The sequence below is a fragment of the Moschus berezovskii genome, chromosome 8 (assembly GCF_049115385.1).
Source record: "Moschus berezovskii isolate FMDL1 chromosome 8, NW_MosBer_1.0, whole genome shotgun sequence".
NCBI classification, from domain to species: domain Eukaryota; kingdom Metazoa; phylum Chordata; class Mammalia; order Artiodactyla; family Moschidae; genus Moschus; species Moschus berezovskii.
Window position 1 is genome coordinate 15,883,140 of NC_142467.1, and position 13,920 is coordinate 15,897,059.

The 13,920-nt window shown below is 41.7% G+C and overlaps 1 protein-coding gene across 1 annotated transcript in view; it reads right to left on the reverse strand.

The window, feature by feature from the left end:
* Window positions 1–1,144: 1,144 nt before the first annotated feature.
* FAM81B (family with sequence similarity 81 member B) overlaps window positions 1,145–13,920 on the reverse strand; it is a 55,223-nt gene continuing 42,447 nt past the window's right edge. Inside the window, exons 6-8 of the mRNA XM_055430374.2 lie at window positions 5,177–5,312; window positions 3,423–3,618; window positions 1,145–1,948 (exon numbers count right to left, since the gene is read on the reverse strand). Coding sequence (XP_055286349.2) covers window positions 1,815–1,948; window positions 3,423–3,618; window positions 5,177–5,312 — 466 coding nt within the window. The 3' untranslated portion in view covers window positions 1,145–1,814. The remainder of the gene's footprint in view (window positions 1,949–3,422; window positions 3,619–5,176; window positions 5,313–13,920) is intronic.

Sequence of the window (13,920 nt, forward strand, 5' to 3'; positions counted from 1 at the left end):
AAACACCCCAACTTGGGGTCCCCAGTGAAGAATCCTAGCAGAGGATCCTTTGAATTCCTACTCGATTGCATTACATTTAGTTCTACCTGGTTCTACCCTGTCAATGCCAATACAGAAGACCCATTCTAGGAAAGCTTTTGGCTTCATCTTGCCCTATTATTTGAATTACAAGTTAGAGCATTTTTGCTTACAAGGAAAAAATGCATCAACTTTTTTTTTTCTATTTGCTGTATGTCGTCATTGTTTTTGCTGCTATGGATGTGAGAGTTGGACTGTGAAGAAAGCTGATCGCCGAAGCATTGATGCTTTTGAACTGTGGTGCTGGAGAAGACTCTTGAGAGTCCCTTGGACTGCAAGGAGATCCAACCAGTCCATTCTAAAGGATATCAATCCTGGGTGTTCATTGGAAGGACTGATGCTATAGCTTAAACTGCAATACTTTGGCCACCTCATGCTACGAGTTGACTCACTGGAAAAGACTCTGATGCTGGGAGCGATTGGGGGCGGGAGAAGGGGACGACAGAGAATGAGATGGCTGGATGGCATCACCGACTTTATGGACATGAGTTTGAGTGAACTCCGGGAGCTGGTGATGGACAGGGAGGCCTGGCGTGCTGTGATTCATGGGGTCACAAAGAGTCGGACACGACTGAGTGACTGAACTGAACTGAACTGTGTAAAGTAAAACGTGGATCTGGCTTGGCTCTTAATCTGTGTGAATTTCTGATTGGGTAGTTTTCATTTTTTCTATAAGAAACAGTGCTATAATGAGCATCCTTATTCATATATCTTTCCATATTTTGGAAGTTTTTTCCCTCCTGTAATATGAGTATCTAGCAGTAGAATTCCAAGGTCAAAGGCTATATAGACTTTAAAATGTTAATGGATGTTTCCAAATTACGCTTTAAATTATTGTACCAATTTGTAGACTCCCCAATAATGTAAGAGTATACAGTTCTCTACATAGTACAAAACATGAATAGTTTGTCTTTATTTTTCCTGATTTTACTGCCCAATGTCAGGTTCTCCATTTAACATTTACATCTACAAAAGCTAGAGATAGTTTAATTTTATGGGAAACTAATACATATTTTTGCAGTGCTTCTAAATTTAGCACCAGGATAAAATTATGTTGGCTGTTTTTCATGGAAACTGTTATATTCTTTTATATGGTTAGCTCTTCCTTGCTCATAATTCTGATACATATTGAGTGCGATGAATCAGTATTTTAAATACACAGAAGTTATACTTGGTATAAATATTGGGACTGTTAGAAAATTAAAACCTCTGCATTAGAAGTTGAAGTCTGACAGTTCACTTGGCTGTATCTGCCCCAGAGGCATTTCCCTCATAGTTTAAGAGCTAATTGCTAATGCTTATAAATGGTTTCATATAAAACCAGATTTCTGGTTTTTTTGAAAAATAAAACTTTGGACAATAATGGATTATACGCATGTAAATAATGGACTGGAACTGCATAGTTGCTATTCTTTTTAGACAAGTAAGTCGTCTCCAATTTTCCACAGTTTCTGCCATTCTTTAGTATATTACACCAGGCCTACTTCAGCAGGCCTATAGGAATAACATGCAGATTTGTGGACAAATAAAAATATAAAGGCATGTATGGAAGAAAATTCCCTAACTTTTTCACTAATAAATTAATCAAGACATCATAAAATTCCCTGCTTTATTGGGTTTTCTGGTACATTCATCACCTTAGAAAGGTGGTAAGAAATAGAAGCAGTAAGTATCTCAAAGAGATTTTTTTCCCAGGAAACCACTCCAGTGGCTGGTGAAAAAGATGACTGGAAAATTTAGGATTCCTGGAGTTCCGCTATCTTACGCTGCAATTTCTTTAGGTCTTTCTGTACTTTATATTTTTCTAAATCCATCTTTGTTTTCTGTATTTGTTGGAGGGAGTTGAGAGAGTCATGAATCGATTTAAATCCTGGAAGAGGATATGAAAATAGGTATATTGAAGCTAAACAAAGCATTGGATCTTTAAAAAAATTTTAAACAAAAGTTACTTGTCAGCAGTCCTGCCACAATCGATCATTGTTTAATTCAAAGCATGTTAAATTCCATTAAGACCAATCTAAAAATGGTCTAAAAATGTATAATAATCTTTTTCTTATAATGTCATCAGAATGCATTAGCAACCATGTTTCAACTAGTATCTGGCTTCATCGCGAAATTTCAATTCTTGTCCTTCCCCTCCATCCCCATAGATTGCATAAGGAAATAATTCTATATTTCAAGAGAAAATTGAAAATATTTTCTTTCTGTCCACTTGGACAAGAAATTTGGATGATCTCTTTTTTTATTGTTTCAAAATTGAAGGTAAAGGCCACAGATGAGATTTTAAACCTTCTCTGAAAGCAACTTGTTTGAAGGACTTAAGGAATGGTCCCTTGCCAGCTGCTCCCCCACGCCTGCCCCCAGCACTTTGTGTCTCTGTTATACCAAAGTCCAGCCACTCAGGACCACAGCCTACCAGACCTCAAGCTTCTTGGGGTACAGCCCATTGCTTATTCACTGGAGGCTTTCACATAGTCATTTCTCAACACATTTTTGTTAAAGGCATAAAAGCAAACCATTAATTGGGAGTCCCCATTTGTTAAGCTCTCAGTAAAACGCAGAAACATATAGATTACAAATTACTCTTCAGTTCATATTGGAATTGTACTAACAGAATGAGCTAATTCCATCTTTAATGGGTAAATAGCAAGCAGAGCCCTAAAAGTTGGTCAGTTAAATTGGGGTTGTCTCTCATACAGGAACCTTCTGATTCCTGGTAATTCTCAAAATTGTGGCTGGAGGCAGATGGCTGCTCCACTACACCTATCCCCCCATCCTTCCTTTTGACAAATTAGATGAGCCTTTCAAATTAATCCTCTTTGATGTTAGCTCAGCTTGACACTGCTGCCATTAGCCTCCTTAAGAAGAAAAGCAGTCATTATACTGGACTCTGCTCATTCATTTCTCTCTCTCTTGATTTCCAAAGGTCAGGTCTCCAGTTTGACAACTGTCCAGGCTCATTACCTGAAATTCAATGAGGGACATCTGACCTAGACTCTTAATTTCATGATATAACCACAAGTCAGGTCTTGATGATCTCTGAGGATTTTCCAGGTCTGAAAATTTTATGATTATATGATCTTAGAGACTAAAAAATAAATCGCATAGCAATGGCAACTTGTGACCCTGCAACCTGTGAATGAGAAACTAAATTTGCATATTTACCTTCCCTCCAGTGATATGCTGACATCCTATGGGCTATTTAGGAAAGTCGGATGAAATACAAAGGATGTCACTTGACTAATGACAAGATTGCTCCCTGGCCATTAGCTCAAAGTAGAAAACCCTGAAGGACTGGATAAGAAAGGACTGATGTTCTGATTCAGTTAAAGGTACCTGCTCACCTGATTGGTATTCATCCTGCATTTTCTCTAATTCATCCCAGATATGCTTTTCCAGTTGGCTCATCTTCTTGGACAGTTTACTTTCTGTAAGCTTTACTTTGTTTAGATCTGCTTCATACTTCTCCGTGTTAATGAAATTCTCTAACTTGCTTGAAAGCTTCAGTAATTTTTCTTCCATGTTTTTTTCAGACATATCCTACAAAAGAGGTCATGTGATAAAACTGCTGAAAACCTTTGTGGATTTGAATTTCATCTTAGAGAATGTGTTTTAACAAGTTTGCTTTCCTGTGATAAACGTGTTTCCAAACCAGGTTCCCTTGGATCTAAAGCTATTCACAAGTGTAAGTTAATTCCTTTATTTGGCCTTGTTTTCATTTGTAGTTTCTGAAATTCTACATGTTATGGGAGAAGAGAAAGGGCTGTGGTCCTTATGAAATGCCTGGAAAAATTGGAATTGTAGCATTTAAAGACATGTTGTCAAGGAAGGCATTTTACATCCTGCTTGACTTGAGCTCTTGGGACATTCTCCTAAATATTAGACATTCTTATTCCCTGAACTTTCTGTATCTATGTGGACAGGCTTCAGGCAGAATAGTGATTCTCCATCTCTGCTTTCTATTAGAATCACCTGGCCCATTATCCAACTCCCCAACCCCACCCTACTCCTACACACAATTCTGATTTAATGGGGCTGTGTTGAACCCAGGAGTTGGCGATTACAAGCTCTCCCCAGGTGATTCTAACATGCAGCAGGGTGGGGTTGCAGAGGCAGCCGAGACAAAGGAGCTTCTTTGCCCCTCCTCACTCCCCTGAAGGGAGGAGAGAAACGCGGGAGACTGGCTTGGCCCCCCTCTGATGCTCTTTGGGCCCACCCGCCTCAAGAATGGTGGGTTCCAGCCTCTCTTCCTTGTGATAGGCGCCTTCTGCCCGCAGATGACCGCGTCCTCACCTAGTGCAGCCTAGAACTGGTGGAGGAGTCTTGCCTAAGCCCGGAGCAGAACCGGTGGGCCCGCTTGGCTGCAGATCGGACCACACGTCCTTCAACAGCCGTATCAGTGATAAAGCTGTAACGTTGACATCCCTCTCTGGGGCTCCTGCCTCCATCCTTGTCAACGAGCTCAGGTTGAGCATCAGGAGCCTCCTTTCCCGGGCTGCCGGAAGCCGCTCTCCTGAAGTTCCAGAATCGTCTTACTTGAATCACCTGCAAGGTTGGCCGTGTGCTCTCCCTGCGGGGCTCAGCAGCCTGGCCGGCATTGCTGGTCGGAGAAGCGAGCCTGCGATAGAGTTCCTATATGTGCCTGTCGCCTCACCCCGAAGCCTGGGGGTGTCTCTACAAGGTCTGCCCTGGAGAAGGAGTTTTGAAAACCTCCTCTGATCTACCTGTGGATCTCCAGAGAGCTAAAAACGACTTGTTTAAGGCGATTTTTAAGTTTTATCGTATCTGAGCATCACCCAAGGAGCTTATCCCGGAGCAGATCCCCAGGGGAGGCTCTGGAGGGTCTGATGCTTCAGCTGTGGGGTGGGACCAGGAATCTGTACTTTAAAAAGCTCTCTTTGTGTTACTCTGGTACAGGGAGAGATACCGGAGGCGCGAGTGCACAGAATTGGGGGGTAGCAGGCGGGCCTCTGGATTCCTGTTCCAGTGCTAAAAAGTCCGCTACTGAGGCGCTGAAGGTTACCGTGAGCTTTCGAGCGTGGCTCTCGAGACTCGGACTCACCGCTCACATCTGGACAGGGGAAAACAGAGCCCTTACCAGCTTCTCCTGCAGGAGGGCCAGAAACTGGTTTGCACGGCTGAGCTGCTCTTGTTCGTATTTGATGACCTGGTTTTCTGTCCGTTTTTGATGGTTCTCCATTTCCTCATATAGATTCAATGAAAGGGAATTAAATCTACGGGGGAAAGTAGTTTGTTCTATTTTAATAAGTAAATTTACGCATAAAACCGACATTTATTGAAAACTCTGCATTTTTTTTTTTTTGATGATGAGGGTCCGTGTGCCCAGCAAACAGGGGTACAGCCTGAAACACACATCCACACAGTGGCAGGAAACACACACACACACACGCACGCCTGTGCCATCTGTGTGTGCCATCTCCTGTCAGTGCCCAGACTAGTATGTGTGTGGAAGAATTACTTCAACAAGTCACTTGGCATGGTATTAGTCTATGGTAGAGGTTAGCAAACCACCTTTTCTCTAAAACGTTGATGCTGCAGCTGCTAAGTCACTTCAGTCGTGTCCGACTCTGTGTGACCCCATAGACGGCAGCCTACCAGGCTCCCCTGTCCCTGGGATTCTCCAGGCAAGAACACTGGAGTGGGTTGCCATTTCCTTCCCCAATGTGTGAAAGTGAAAAGTGAAAGTGAAGTCGCTCAGTCGTGTCCGACTCATAGCGATCCCATGGACTTGCAGCCTACCAGGCTCCTCCATCCATGGGATTCTCTAGGCAAGAGTACTGGAGTGGCTTGCCATTGCCTTCTCTGCTCTAAAAGGTTACATAGTGAATATTTCAGGCTTTTCAGGCCATGTAGTCGCCAGTTGCAACCATTTGTCTGCCCACCCAGTGGGAAAGCAGCCCCACATGATACAAATTATAGGCTTTTTTTTTTTTAATGAAGAAACAATGAGCAGATGAGATGGCTATCATCTAATGACACTTTATGCACACTGAAATTTAAATTTCATGTGATGTCATGAAGTATACCTTTTCCTTTAAAAAATGATTAGAAAGTGTAAAAGCCATTCTTAGCTACGGGCAGACTGGCGAAGGGCAGTAGTTGGCCAAATCTTTTCTTTGCTAGGGTAACTGTGAAGCTGAGGAGGTGCTGGGTGACAGTCAGAGGGAGAAATGGGGAAGGGAGAAAGGAGAGAGACCGAAAGGACTTTGGGAAGCAGAGTGTCCAAGGGAGATGCTCCTTGGTGATCATCTCTGCTTCCGGCAAACCTTCAGTGAAGTCCCCACGTGTCACCAATGGATCTCTGAGTGGATTCTTTATTCTTTGCGGGGGTGGGGGTTGGATTTAGAGAGATGCTGAGTTACTCAAGTGGGGCAAAATCAGAAAAATCAAGTGTGCAGGAAGGAACTGTTCACATCTAGTCAATGCACAATAGGACTGTTAAATAACAGAATGAAGGATTTAAACAGAAGCAGATGTCGTTGTTGTTCAGTCCCTAAGTCACGTCTGACTCTTTGCAACACCATGGACTGTAGCACACCAGGATTTGCTGTCCTTCACTATCTCCCAAAATTTGCTAAAATTAAAAGAACTGGAATCATGTAGCATCAGTTTGAAAATTCACTGCAGAGTGGCTGAGAGTGTGAGAGGGGAGTCCTCATCTGAAATGATTGAGAATAGGGGGTGATGGAGCCTGGGGAGTGGTTTCTGAAGATGTTTTCTGCTTGTGATTTGCTCATGATAAGATGTCACGTTCAAATTCTGTTTAGGCTAAATATTAGATTGCAGGTAAAGGGCATGTCATTTGTTATTGAAAACAGACTACCTTAAACTGTGGGGTTACTTGAAATAATAGTTACTCTAATGGTTTCAGGGAAAGTTACATGCAGCTAATTTGGTGTGTGATATTTATCACTGGAAATTGCCAAAGGCGTGCTAAACATGTACCGTATTGCATGCTTCTTTAGCACTCCTGAAAACGTGTTTGGACTATCAGTTGGAAAAGATGATAGTGAGGTCATTTCCATTTTTATGAAGACTCGGGGTCAGTTAGCAATATCTGGAGACATTTTTGGTTGTCATGAGTGGGAGGTGTTACTGAGCTGTGGTGGGTAAACATCCTACCGTGAACAAGGCAGCCTCATAACAAATAATTATCCTGCCAAATGCTAATACTGCCAAGTGAGAAACTCAGATTTGGATGATGAAATCCAGAAACGGAAAAGGTAGTTACTTTTTCAGTACTTATATTTGTTGTAGTGTAATAGCTAAATTCTGGTCTCCATCTTTCTGAATTAATACTTTTTGATACAGAGAGGATTATTCTCCACATAGAAAACTTCAGCATAGAAACTTATCCTTGATGTGGGTAAGTTTCTCAATAGTGAAGAAGATGAAGTTGATTATTTTTCCTGTTCTTAGTTTAAGTTTGCTTTTTAAACACTTGTGCTGCTGTCTAATGACAGATGTTGGATCTCAGATAAATTAGCCCCCCAATGGATAGGTGGACAATCTCTGTGTAGCCAACTGCTGCCTCTGTCTGGAACACTCTTCCTGAGAATATACAATGGCTCCTGCCCTAATTTCATTTACATTTATATTCAAGCACCACCTTATCACAGAAGATTTTCTTGACACTCCCTATTCCTTTACCCTTCTTTATTTTTCTTCAAAATGCTCATCATCACGTGATACATAATATGTAGGTCTTCTCCACTAGAAAGTGAAGGCAAGGATTTTGCTTTGTTCATGGCTGTGAACCATGCCTGGAATATAGAAATGCTCAGTTAAGCAGAGGCTGAATAAATGACTTATTCTTTCTCACTGAATACATTTTATTAGGGCTGTTAACAAATAGCAAATCATAGTCATGTCAAGCTATTTAGAGACCTAATCTTTGATTTTCATCTTCCCTTCTCTCTCATGGAAGGATTAATTGTGATGGTTAAGTGGAGAGTAAATCCCCAGATAACTAAGATAGTTTTACCATCAAGCATCTGTCCTTCAGTTCTCACCTTCACTGTGTAAATAAATGAGAACACTTACTCTCATCAGTAATAAAATATTAACATCCCTCTGAAAATCAAGGAACCATTAAATGTACCCAGGTAATATCTCTGGAAGGACATGGCAGTAATTGAAATTCTGAAATTAAAATAAACCATAAAGAATGAATTACTTTTTATGATCTTCTTATCACAAGGTTTTGCCTGTAACTGGAAACTTACTTTTCTGGTAACAGTCAGAGGTCAAATCCTGTCTATTGTTAGCTTATTAAAATAGAAAGGCATTATTTAAAAGCATTCTCCTTGAAAGGTAAAAAGGATAAAAACAGTGCTTTATATAAATGTTTTCCTTTTTTTTTTGACTTTTCCATAACGGACATGATTTGGCATATAAGAATTATTGTTCTGTAAATTATAGAACATACAGTTATAATCTCAGTAGGATGAATCAGATGTAGTTACATAGGTGAGTAGGTAGATAGATGGAGTGATAGGTAACTTTTTCTTTCCTTTTCCTTAAACCATAAGTCAGACTTTTAAATTATTGCCAGAGACCTCACTAGCACAAACAGATAAAGGCTGATTTTGAACATTTTTTCATACTGATAGAATCAGGTTAAAATGCACACCAAAGGCAATTTTAAGGGAGAAATTCACAGAAGAGTAAAAGGAAATTTAATGGGGCTCTGTAGACACCACGAAAGCCCCGTGTAGAGAGGGGTGTGTGTGTGTGTGCACACATGTACACAGGCATGCTTCCTCACATCTGAGTCTTGGTGACCCCATGAAGTGTAGCTGCCAGGCTCCTCAGTCGTGTCAGACCCTTTGCGACGCTATGGACTGCAGCAGGCCAGGCCTCCCTGTCCATCACCAACTCCCGGAGCTTGCTCAAACTCACATCCGTTGAGTCAGTGATGCCATCCAACCATCTCATCCTCTGTCATCCCCTTCTCCTCCTGCCTTCAATCTTTGCCAGCATCAGGGTCTTTTCTAATTAGTCAGTTCTTCGAATCAGGTGGCCAAAGTATTGGAGTTTCAGCTTCAGCATCAGTCCTTCCAATGAATATTTAGGACTGATTTCCTTTAAGATTGACTGGTTTGATCTCCTTGCAGTCCAAGGGACTCTCAAGAGTCTTCTCCAGGACCACAGTTCAAAAGCATCCGTTCTTCTGCGCTCAGCTTTCCGTGTAGTCCCACTCTCACATCTGTATGTGACTACTAGAAAAACCATAGCTTTGGCTAGATGGTCCTTTGTTGGCCGAGTAATGTCTCTGCTTTTTTTTTGGCTATTGAATTTCTATTTTATTTTTTATTTTTCTCTTTTTTTTTATTGGAGGCTAATTATTTTACAATATTATATTGGTTGGTTTTGCCATATATTGACATGAATCCACCCCGGGTATACATGAGTTCCCCTTCCTGAACCCCCTTCCCACCTCCCTCCTCCCTTTATCCTCCCTCTGGGTCATCCCCGCACACTAACACCAAGCATCCTATAACATGCATCGACCCTGAACTGGTGATTCATTTCACGTATGACAACATACATGTTTCAATGCCATTCTCCCAAACCATCCCACCCTCACCCTCTCCCACAGAGTCCCAAAGACTGTTCTATACATCTCTGTCTCTTTTGCTGTCTCGTATACAGGGTTATCATTTGCATCTTTCTAAATTCCATATATATGCGTTAGTATACTGTATTGGTATTTTGCTTTCTGGCTTACTTCACTCTGTATAATAGGCTCCAGTTTCATCCACCTCATTAGAACTGATTCAAATGCATTCTTTTTGATGGCTGAGTAATACTCCATTGTGTATATGTACCAAAGCTTTCTTATCCATTCGTCTGCAGATGGACATCTAGGTTGCTTCCATGTCCTGGCTATTATAAACAGTGCTGCAATGAACATTGGAGTACATGTGTCTCTTTCAATTCTGGTTTCCTCGGTGTGTATGCCCAGGAGTGCGATTGCTGGATCATATGGCAGTTCTATTTCCAGTTTTTTGAGGAATCTCCACACTGTTCTCCATAGTGGCTGTACTAGTTTGCATTCCCACCAACAGTGTAAGAGGGTTCCCTTCTCTCCACACCCTCTCCAGCATTTATTGCATGTAGACTTTTGGATAGCAGCCATTCTGACTGGTGTGAAATGGTATCTCATGGTGGTTTTGATTTGCATCTCTCTGATTATGAGTGATGTTGAGCATTTTTTCATGTGTTTGTTAGCCATCTTTATGTCTTCTTTGGAGAAATGTCTGTTTAGTTCTTTGGCCCATTTTTTGATTGGGTCATTTATTTTTCTGGAATTGAGCTGCAGGAGCTGCTTATATATTTTGGAGATTAATCCTTTATCAGTTGCTTCATTTGCTATTATTTTCTCCCATTCTGAAGGCTGTCTTTTACCTTACTTATAGTTTCCTTTGCTGTGCAGAAGCTTTTGATTTTAATTAGGTCCTATTTGATTATTTTTGCTTTTATTTCCAATATTCTGGGAGGTGGGTCTTCGAGGAAGGGAAACTTCCAAACTCATTCTATGAGGCCACCATCACCCTAATCCCCAAACCTGGTAAAGATCCCACAAAAAAAGAAAACTACAGGCCAATATCACTGATGAACATAGATGCAAAAATCCTTAACAAAATTCTCTGCTTTTTAATATGCTGTCTAGGTTTGTCATTGCACAGTTAGTTTACTATAATATGTGAAATTATGAGATGGAGGCATCACATATTGACACAAATAACCTGAGATTTGGAGTCAGACACTTTCTAACTGTGTGACTTTGGGCAAATTATTTAATTTCCATGATTATGAGTTACCTTGTGTTTGAAGTGAAGATAAAACCCAGCCAGAAGACCTGAGTGCACTTGAGCAGCATGAGCATTTAGCGATTGGGTGGTGGTAGTGATGGTGGTTTAGTCACTAAGTTGTGTCCAACTCTTTATGACCCTATGGACTATAGCCCACCAGGCTCCTCTGTCCATAGGATTTCCCAGGCAAGAATACTGGAGTGGGTTGCTATTTCCTTCTCCAGGGGATCTTCCTAACTCGGGGATCGAACCTATATCTCCTTCTTGGCAGGCAGATTCTTTACCACGTGAACCACCTGGGAAGCCCTTAGTGATTGGTAGGCATTTATAAATGACAATGAATATTTATTATTTTGCCTACTGATATATTTCATTTAATATCTCAACTTTCACTTTACCTGTTAATGAGCTTTTCACTTATTATGTGTTTTCTCCCCTACTGTCTATGGTCATGATTGTATCTTTGGATTTTCCAAAACACAACTTACATATTATAGATGCTCAAAACATTCCTTCGTTCATTGACTTCTATTTGTACCTAAATGTGCTGGGTGCATATTAAGATATTAAGAAGAGGTGGCAAGAATACACAGAAGAACTGTACAAAAAAGATCTTCATGAAGAAGATAATCATGATGGCGTGATCACTCACCTGGAGCTAGACATCTTGGAATGTGAAGTCAAGTGGGCCTTAGAGAGCATCACTATGAACAAAGCTAGTGGAGGTGATGAAATTCCAGTTGAGCTATTTCAAATCCTGAAAGATGATGCTGTGAAAGTGCTGCACTCCATATGCCAGAAAATTTGGAAAACTCAGCAGTGGCCACAGGACTGGAAAAGGTCAGTCTTCATTCCAATCCCAAAGAAAGGCAATGCCAAAGAATGCTCAAACTACCGCACAATTGCACTCATCTCACACGCTAGTAAAGTCATGCTCAAAATTCTCAGGCTTCAGCAATATGTGAACCGTGAACTCCCAGATGTTCAAACAGGTTTTAGAAAAGGCAGAGGAACCAGAGATCAAATTGCCAACATCCGCTGGATCATGGAGAAAGCAAGAGAGTTCCAGAAAAACATCTGTTTCTGCTTCATTAACTATGTCAAAGCTTTTGACTGTGTGGATCACATAAGTGTTTAGAAATACATATTCATTTTGTTCCCATAGTAACTCTACGAGGTAGGTACTACTGCAATTCTCGTTGTATTTATGAGGACACGTAGGCTCAGAGAGGTTAAGTAACTAACTAAAAGTCACACAGTTACCAAGATGTGGTCTGTGTCCTTAGCCCAGCCCACAGTAATTGTTAGCTGGGTTATGCTGAAGTCAAGAAAGAACATGGACGCCCGGCTTCTACAACGTGAGGGAGGAGGGCAATAGGTCCAGGGGAACACAGGGACAGTCAAAGACAGCTGCATTCGCAGCATCTATCCTTGCTGATTTTATTGCTGGAGGGAGTCATTCACACTGTGTGATCAGGGAAGGGACAGGATGCTACAGGGTGGAGTGTCCTGGGTAGAGCAGGGAGTGGTTTTGTTCAGCCTTCACTCACTCAGAGATGTGTGTGAGAGATAAGGGGAAGATACAGGGATGCCCTTTGTCCTAAGTCCTAGTTTCACTCACCAGAGATCAAATTGCCAACGTCCGCTGGATCATGGAGAAAGCAAGAGAGTTCCAGAAAAACACCTATTTCTGCTTCATTGACTATGCCAAAGCCTTTGACTGTGTGGATCACAATAAACTGTGGAACATTGTGAAAGAGATGGGAATGCCAGACCACCTGACCTGCCTCTTGAGAAACATGTATGCAGGTCAGGAAGCAACAGTCAGAACTGTACATGGAACAACAGACTGGTTCCAAATAGGAAAAGGAGTATGTCAAGGCTGTATATCGTCACCCTGCTTATTTAACTTATATGCAGAGTACATCATGAGGAACGCTGGGCTGGAAGAAGCACAAGCTGGAATCAAGATTGCTGGGAGAAATATCAATAACCTCAGATATGCAGATGACACCACCCTTATGGCAGAAAGTGAAGAGGAACTCAAAAGCCTCTTGATGAAAGTGAAAGAGGAGAGTGAAAAGGTTGGCTTGAAGCTCCACATTCAGAAAACGAAGATCATGGCATCTGGTCCCATCACTTCATGGGAAATAGATGGAAAAACAGTGGAAACAGTGTCAGACTTTATTTTTTGGGCTCCAAAATCACTGCAGATGCTGATTGCAGTCATGAAATTAAAAGACGCTTACTCCTTGGAAGGAAAGTTATGACCAACCTAGGTAGCATATTAAAGAGCAGAGACATTACTTTGCCAACCAAGGTCCGTCTAGTCAAGGCTATGGTTTTTCCCGTGGTCATGTATGGATGTGAGAGTTGGACTGTGAAGAAAGCTGATCGCCGAAGAATTGATGCTTTTGAACTGTGGTGTTGGAGAAGACTCTTGAGTCCCTTGGACTGCAAGGAGATCCAACCAGTCCATTCTAAAGGAGATCAATCCTGGGTGTTCATTGGAAGGACTGATGCTAAAGCTGAAACTCCAGTACTTTGCCCACCTCATGTGACGAGTTGACTCACTGGAAAAGAGTCTGATGCTAGGAGGGATTGGGGGCGGGAGGAGACGGGGACGACAGAGAATGAAATGGCTGGATGGCATCACCGACTCTATGGACATGAGTTTGAGTGAACTCCGGGAGTTGGTGATGGACAGGGAGGCCTGGCATGCTGTGATTCATGGGCTCGCAAAGGGTCGGACACGACTGAGCGACTAAACTGAACTGTGCTAGGTGCTGAGGATATGAAGATGAATGAGACAGGTCCTTGCTCTGATTTGTGTTCTACCATGGCAGCACCTTCAAAGCTGTTTAGTAAGACTTGACTCTACGCATTTGCTTCATTGGCCCAATGCTTTTTCTTATAATTCACTATCAACTGGACAGATCAGCAGCAAGAGCTATCAAGGGAGTGTTGCCTCTGCTAGCCCCTTGTTGAAAGGCAGCCATAGTTC